General features: G+C 37.7%; 1 protein-coding gene and 1 long non-coding RNA gene across 3 annotated transcripts in view; one reads left to right on the top strand and one right to left on the bottom strand.

The window, feature by feature from the left end:
• The window catches only part of LOC107716152 (uncharacterized), a 10,761-nt gene extending 5,986 nt beyond the window's left edge, over nucleotides 1-4,775 (bottom strand). The window contains exons 1-2 of the long non-coding RNA XR_001637167.1: nucleotides 4,606-4,775; nucleotides 2,267-2,345 (exon numbers count right to left, since the gene is read on the bottom strand). This is a non-coding gene — a long non-coding RNA (uncharacterized LOC107716152). The remainder of the gene's footprint in view (nucleotides 1-2,266; nucleotides 2,346-4,605) is intronic.
• The window catches only part of LOC107716149 (vasopressin V2 receptor-like), a 13,317-nt gene extending 5,593 nt beyond the window's left edge, over nucleotides 1-7,724 (top strand). The window contains exons 2-7 of one of the 2 annotated variants that reach the window (XM_016522500.1): nucleotides 476-498; nucleotides 630-846; nucleotides 930-1,175; nucleotides 2,142-2,288; nucleotides 4,946-5,567; nucleotides 7,169-7,724. In XM_016522500.1, the coding sequence (XP_016377986.1) occupies nucleotides 649-846; nucleotides 930-1,175; nucleotides 2,142-2,288; nucleotides 4,946-5,567; nucleotides 7,169-7,368 (1,413 nt within the window). In that variant the 5' untranslated portion in view covers nucleotides 476-498; nucleotides 630-648 and the 3' untranslated portion in view covers nucleotides 7,369-7,724. Of the gene's footprint in view, nucleotides 1-475; nucleotides 847-929; nucleotides 1,176-2,141; nucleotides 2,289-4,945; nucleotides 5,568-7,168 lie in introns of both variants that reach the window. The other variant, XM_016522499.1, reaches the window with a different exon arrangement.
• The last annotated feature ends 487 nt before the right edge of the window (nucleotides 7,725-8,211 follow it).

Here is an 8,211-nt window from a genome sequence, read left to right as displayed (position 1 = left end):
GGGGGGGGGGGGGGGGGGGGATAACAGCATCCCTGGGGAATTTAACAAACCAAACAGTGTAAGAGGAAACAGATTGGCTTGCTTGCTTTTTGTGTGTCTGTGAAATTGCTAAACTAACTGAGTGGCAAAAGTTCAAATCATAAAACAAGATTAAAGATGAGAGTTTCAATGCAATGTGTGATGGCCATGTTACATTAAAGGTCAGAAGTTTGTTATCATTACGATTTTTAAAGTTTTTTTGAAAGATTTCACAATGGTTGCATTTATTTGATCAAAAATAGAGTACAAACTGTAATATTGCAAAATATTATTACAATTTAAATAAACTGTTTTCTATTTTAGTATATTTTAAAAAGTAATTTATTCCTGTGATGGCAAAGCCATTTTTGTTTTCTCAAGGGCCCTAAATTATTCTAATATGCTGATTCTCATCTTTTCTCACATTTTTGTGACAATCATGCTTTTTTTCTTGCAGGCATGGAGACCGTCTCAGGGGAGGTAGGTTGGGAAGGATCCCTCCATGCAACCGTTGCATTGTCTAACTTCTCCTCCTCCTCATTCTCTGAGCATACTGGACTCAACAGCACTTTCAAAGGAGGATCACACTTCTGGTTGATGTCTCAAAACAGCTCAGTAAACCCCACTCAGATGCCCGGTCCGGTCAGGGTGCGGGACATATCTCTGGCTAAAGCTGAGATTGGAGTTCTGGGCCTGGTTCTCGCTCTCACAACACTAGGGAACAGTTTTGTACTGTGGGTTCTGTTGAGGCGGCGCAAATACAACGCACCCATGCACCTATTTATGGTCAATCTGTGTGTTGCAGACCTTGTGGTGGCGTTTTTTCAGGTGAGTTGAACTTTGTCTAATGCTTAGTGTGGCATTTTGTCTTTTATGTGACTTGTCAACAGCAGTACACTAATGTTTTGCAGGTGCTCCCGCAGCTAGTATGGGATATCACAGAGAGATTTCAAGGTCCTGATGTGCTGTGCCGCTCAGTCAAATATCTGCAGATTGTGGGAATGTTTGCATCCTCTTACATGATTGTTGCTATGACAGTGGACCGCCATAATGCCATCTGCTGCCCCCTGCAGGCTTACAAAGGAGGGGCAGTTTCACGCTGGAATACACCCATCATGGTAGCCTGGGGTCTAGCCCTTGTTCTCAGTGTGCCACAGGTACTAGTTGTAAATATAATGTAAGGTTTAGGCCTACTACACTTAAAATGTTAGGTAGTATCAGTCAGTGAATATGCATTCTTAAAGGTATAGATCACCCGAAAATGGGGGAAAAAAAGAAGTTTTTTTCTTCATCTGAACAGAAATTTTGTATTACATCACTTGATCACCAATGGATCCTCTGCAGTGAATGGGTGCCATCATAATGGGAGTCCAAACAGCTGATAAAAACCCAAGTAATCAATAAGACTCCGTACCATTGATTAAGACCTTGAAGTGAAAAACTGTGTGTTTGTAATAAACAAATCCATCATTAAAGGAGTAGTTCATTTCCAGAAGATTCTGTCATCATCTACTCACCCTCCACTTGTTCCAAACCTGTATGAGTTTCGTTCCTCTGTTGAACACAAAATAAGATATTTTGAAAAATGTTGGCATCCGAACAGTTGATGGGCACCATTGACTTCCATAGTATTTTTTTTCCTACTATGGAAGTCAGTGGTGCTCATCAACTGAATGAAATTTTCATTCTGGAAGTGAACTACTCCTTTAAGACCTTTTAACTTTAAACAATGGTTTCTGGCCAATATAACATTGCTTCCTTACCTCTGTTTCACAAGACATTAACTGATGCACTGGAGTGTTTTTATCAGCTGTTTGGACTCTCATTCTGACAGCACCCATTCACTGCAGAGGATCCACTGGTGAGCAAGAGATGTAATGCTAAATTTCTCCAAATCTTTTCTGATGAAGAAACGAACTCATCTAAATCTTCAATGGTCTGACTGTGTGTAAATTTTCAGCAAATTTTAATTTTTGGTGTGAACTATTTCTTTACAGTGATAGTTCACCCAACAATTTGCCATTATTTATTCACCTTCAGGTCATTACAAACCAATATGCTATTTATTCCATGAAACAAAAAAAAGGAAATATTCTGAAATATTTTACATATTTTTCCTACAGGTGTTTATTTTCTCCAGGTCAGAGGTCTCTCCAGGGGTGTTTGAGTGCTGGGGGAATTTTGCTGAGCCTTGGGGGCTGAAAGCGTATGTCACCTGGATGACTGTAGCTGTGTTTCTGCTTCCTACCTTTATTATCACCGTTTGTCAGGTACTCCTGATGTCTATGCATTCCATTTCTGTCTGTAAACCCAGTTTTTCCATTCACCTTATAAAAAATACATAAATGTTAACACATTAGTTAAGAATTACTACTAGTGGTTGCAGTTTAAATGTAAATAATGTATGTGATTTACTGTTTCTTTTTATATCAGATCAACATACACTCTAAGAAAATAAAATCTGTGACCGACAGAAGTTTATCATTCTTACACATTTTGTTCATCAAGAGTCTTCACAAATAAACAGAACTTTTATGAATTTTAAAGCCTATACAATCACCAGATGTAAAAGCTTAGGCTATATATAAACTACAGTCGCATGATTTCAATGTCATCAACATTAAGCTTCTGTCAACTCTTTTAATCTTTATTTAAATTCTATAAGTTGGAAAGTTTGAGTTGAGTATAAACACAACAAGGCTGTGAAAGTGGACTAGTGAGTAGATCCTGTTTGGTGTGATGTAGGCTACAGTGGGTACGGAAAGTATTCAGACCCCCTTAAATTTTTCACTCTTTGTTATATTGCAGCCATTTTCTAAAATCATTTAAGTTAATTTTTTTTCCTCATTAATGTACACACAGCACCCCATGTTGACAGATAAACACAGAATTGTTGACATTTTTGCAGACAATATAACAAAGAGTGAAAAATTTAAGGGGGTCTGAATACTTTCCGTACCCACTGTATAGTGACCCCAAAAACCTCTATTGTCCCATTTAGCCAATTGTTAGCAAATGCCTTTTTCAAGACACATAAAAACTTTTACAAATCACAAGTGAGATACTGCTGATGTATTTTATGTCACAGAATAAAACATGAAGATATCTTGAGCTTGTGTAATAAGCCAAAAAACTTATTTCAGGCATTTAGCCTAAACCCACTGAATTCATTTCATGACGATGGAAACAGCAGTGCAAAAATGTTTCCAGGCTGTTTATGTGAACTCGTTTCCAGGTTTAAGGACTCATTCATGCAGCACTCCACTGAAATGTCTCAGCTGTGATCTGGAAAAAGGACTTTTGTTATCTTGAGATAAAACATGATCTTCTAGGGTGACAATAATTTGAGAGGAGGCAGATCCCCTGACATATATTTGGTAAGATTATGCTCTCTGACCTGGCCAAGGGGTTTTGGTCAGTGAAAATCTATTCCAGGAGATGAGTTCTCTAATGTGCAGATATTTCCCTTCACCAGCTGATACAGTTCCCATGGAAATCAATCTTATTTAAGAAAGAGTAGCCTACACTTTGCGTAAACCAAACCTAAAACTGCTTTCCACTGAGTGTGGACAATGTGTCTTTGGCAACAAAAAATCTTTTGAAAACATTTTGCAAGAATCTTCTCAAGGCTGGTCTGCCCATTTAACACCTGCATAGTAATCTTTCCAGGCTAATTTCTTACTGGCATGGAAAAAAGATTCTACATCCATAAAATACATCAAACAATTCCCAGAAAACTCCACAAATACTGCAGTAATGAACAAACTCTCACATTATGAACTTACACATGTAAAGTTGTTTTTGCCGCTGACCTGCAGATGTCTTTTGACATCTTGTGAATGTTTGTACAAATGATGGTGTGTTTCACTTGCAATTAATATTTCATACTTGAGTGTCATTGGTGATTCAATTCCACCATACAAAGCTTTTAAATTACTTCTGTTAAACGTCCCATACGGGTTTGGTTTATAAACAAGATGTCCATTAAGAGAGGCTTTCTCCATCATTCACTTAATAAATGAGTGCTAGAGATTGGAAAGCAGTGATTCTCAACACTGCACATTCTGGATATCTTCCTTATGTAACATACCTGATTCAATTCATCAGCTCTTTGGTAGATGGTCAATGTTCTAAATTTGGACAGAATTCAGAGCTGAGAACCGCCATTGTGCGTGTATAAAGTAAAGCCGTATCGTTCGAGAAAGAATCAGTTTTTTGAACAAATAATTAAAGTGAATACATCTCGTTCGTTTCCATGCTCTGGCTTGTTTGTCAAAAGTCTTTTGTTTACGAGCCAATAGCTATCGAGTGCGGGTTGTGAAGGAGAATTTCATTGGCTGGACCTACTGCAACCAGATTTCATAATCGGGGGGGCGTGGCAGAGTCTTAACTTTGATAAATAATATCTCTTTGGTTTTGAGACTTTAGTCTTTGCAACTTCAGGGATCTTATCTATGCACAATCAACTTGTAACACTCCAAAGAGAAAGGAAAACTTGAAATCGCATCATATGACCCCTTTAAAACTCCTGTAGTCCAGAGGTTGACATAAATTAAAGATAAATAATCAATGGTTTTAAACAAATACCTTGCATAAATGATTCCCGAATCTCTCATAACAAACACAAACAACCTGCACAAATGTTCTGTGAACGAATGAGTAAACCAATCTAAGTGAATCTTTTCAGTGAACCAATTCAAACGATTCGAGTCACTGACGAAATCCCCACCACTAATTTGTTAATAATATGTTAGTGAATTAAACAGCGACACCTACTTGTGATCTTTAGTAATAACCCAGAACAGAATGAAGCAGTTACAGTGTAAAATGGAATGGGTTAAAATATTAAACAAATTTAATTCATCGTAATGTATCACTGTGTTCAGTATGACAGCCCTATTATTTATTTATATATTTGGGTCTCTAGGTACGAATATTCAAAGAGATCCATGACAACATCTACCTGAAATCAGAACGTGTGGTTTCTGCTGACATGAAGAAGAACCTGGTCATTTCTCACTTTCCTATCTTCAAAAAACGGGCCAGCACAGTCCAAGAGAGAGCTAGATGCTCACGCAAGATGAGAGAAGCAAGAGAACTCCATAAAAAGAACACCAACAGTGACTCGTCCCATTCCCACACCTGCAACTCTGAGAACTCACCAGAGCCGGATTGTTGTGACCAATCTTGTCAGAATGGCAGTCCCAAAGACCTGGCCTCACAGACTCACAGTTCATCCCCTGATGTGCTGCCTCGCATTCAGACTCACCCTCACACTATCTGGAGCAACTCTGCTGCTGTCCAGACACCACATGGGAACTCTGTTCCTCACAGGAACTCTTACAACACCACTACTGAGGACTCCAGTGCTTCCTCAACCCCCTCTTTCCCACCTTACCCCCTCCATCCACCTCTTAGAGGTGTATCGAAGGCAATGTCTAAAACAGTGAGGATGACTCTGGTGATTGTGCTTGTCTACACCTTTTGCTGGTCACCCTTCTTCATTGTACAGCTGTGGGCTGCCTGGGACCCCAATCCCCCTGACCAAGGTGAGAAACTAAAGCAGTCCTCATAAGAAAGATAGCATAGCCATTTTTGGAGGTAAACGCGTGAGGTACAATTCAATGATGACATTTGGCTGTTCAGTAAGGGTATTATTAATTCCTTTACAAGAGGACTGACTCAGTGGATTGTGGAAATGATTTGGAATGGTTGCAAATTATCCGGAAAATGTGTAGCCTGTCAATGCAAGTCAGTGTTTACTACAAGAAATGTCCTGCAAATGCCCTCCATTTCTCTCCTTAGTCCATCTCTTTCCTCGCTCTATCTTCCTCTCTTTCTCCTAAAGCCCATTTCTTCACACCAATAAATAACCTATTCCCCTGCTGCTCTTCAATCACCAACAAGATGTTGATATCTCTCACCACAGGCCACTGAGAGCTGCTAATACACACATGTGCTTTTACTCCAGCTGCTTTTGATTTGTTTCAACTGTTTACTTGCAGCCAAATTTGCAACATATCGCCACTGATTGAACAGTTGAATGTCATATAAACTGTTTAGTGTAAGAAATTTTCTTACTGCATTTCCAACAATGGAAACTTAAACTAGAATATATTTTTTGTCATTATAAATCTCTGCTTGGATGTCTTCCCATTATTTCCTATTCCAGTTTAAAGCTCTATACACTACCAAGTTTGGGTACAAGTTGGGGCTGGTAAGATTTTTTAAAAATAGGTTAGAATGGGTTGAAAGAAGTCTCTTATACGGTACTGTAAAATACAGTAAAAACAGTGATATTGTAAAATAGTATTAGAAATTTAAATATCTGTTTTCTATTTTAATATATTTTAAAATGTAATTTATTTTTGTGATGCCAAAACTGTTTTTTTTTTTTTTTGAGGCAGTGTAACACTACTGCAAATAATGCTAAAGTTTAACTATAAATATCCTTAATACAGCACTTTGTAAAGGCTATTGCTGGTTTAGTCAATAATTCAGAGAAAAGTGCAAGTATAAATGATTTGAGTCATTCAGAGTGGCCCCAGGTAACAAAAATATATTCTAAGAATGTTTTGCTATTGTTTCCATTAATGTGGGAAAACAATATTTCTGAATGTTCTCAGAATATTCAAAAAAAACAATTTTTTTTGGTTATGTGAACATTAGAGAAATCACTAAGGGAATGTTCAATTCTACCTTTTTGCAAACATTAGGGAAATGATTGTTCTCTAAACTATTTGAAACTAGTAGGTAATATTTAAAAAACATAAGATGAACATCCAACTAAAATTTTTAGAAAAACATTGCATGAATGATGTTTAAAGAATGTTTTTGTGCTAATGTTTTGATAAAGTTATTAAAGACCCGATAACTTGGAACGAACATTCTATTAACATTACTGGAACATAACTTTAAAAGAACCTTGGCAGAACATTAGCCAAAGTTCTAAAAACATTCCCTGCTAGCTTGGGCGAGCATTTGCGAAAGTAAAAACAAGGTTTTAGTCGAGTTTTTAAACTTGTTTTAGATTAGCACATTTCAAGGAGTCGCTGTCTCTAATGTGGTTTAATAAGGACAATAACTTGACCTGTACAATAATTTACTTGAAATTAATTTGACTTTCTCTTCCTCCCTCCCTCATTCTCAGGAGTGGCTTTCACTATCCTGATGCTGTTAGCCAGTCTAAACTCCTGTACAAACCCATGGATCTACACAGCCTTTTCCAGCAGCGTGTCCCGTGAACTTCTCGCTCTGTTGCGCTGTCGGCCAATGCTGCCCCGCAGGAGCTCAATGCATGACCACTCCAGTGACATAAACACCTCCACTACCAAGGACAACCAGTCCTGACCCCTACAGAATAAACTAAAATTGAGTGTCAGCAGAGATGGCGATTTATACGGGTGTATCTGTCCTACGCATGTGGAAGACATGTTGTCATGAGATATTGCCACATCTTCTGCCGATGCCATTTTAACCAAGTGAACTGTGAAGAGTGGCTTATTAATGACCAAACAGGACCAATGTATGGCATAAAGATGAATTCATGAGGATCTTATGCAAAAATAGACCTCTGAGTATGAGACTGATCTTTGCCGTCTCATGAAACAGGATAAAGAAGAGCTTACTGACTGTCATAATAAACTTAATTAAACTCTAAGAAAAATGTAAATAATTTATTAAACACTATATTTCATCGAAGTGTTGTCCACTATTGTGTGTGAGATGGAGATAAACGTCTTAACTGCAGAGGAAGAAGAGATCAAGGCCTTAACCCCACCAAAAGTTTATCAAATATTCAAAAAAATATATCAAATAAATATCAAATATTTCCTGTATGTCCTACAAGGCCATCTTGTTTAGCTCTGCACTGAGGACACTTCATACACAACAACCTACAGAAAGGTCCATCATAATTTGAAAAAACACACAGATGATAATAAAAAAAAGATCTTTGAAATTAAAATTAATAACTGTAAGACAGAACCAGAGTACTGTGAGCGTACCTCACTTCAAACTGTAACGGTCTGTATGTATATTATTTTCTAAACTTTAGTGAAGTGTTTGTTCAAGTAGACTTTGTTGCTTGTGGAAACCTCACGCGAGCCTGAAAGGTACTTAAAACTTTAAATCTTATTTGCACTCTTGAAGACTAAATTTCAGTCCGGCAGAATTTTCTGCACACTTCACCAC

This window comes from Sinocyclocheilus rhinocerous, unplaced genomic scaffold (genome assembly GCF_001515625.1).
Source record: "Sinocyclocheilus rhinocerous isolate Xijiao unplaced genomic scaffold, SAMN03320098_v1.1 scaffold148, whole genome shotgun sequence".
Lineage (NCBI taxonomy): Eukaryota > Metazoa > Chordata > Actinopteri > Cypriniformes > Cyprinidae > Sinocyclocheilus > Sinocyclocheilus rhinocerous.
The sequence above is the reverse complement of the archived record's forward strand: the minus strand, read 5'-3'. Positions and strand labels throughout refer to the sequence as shown.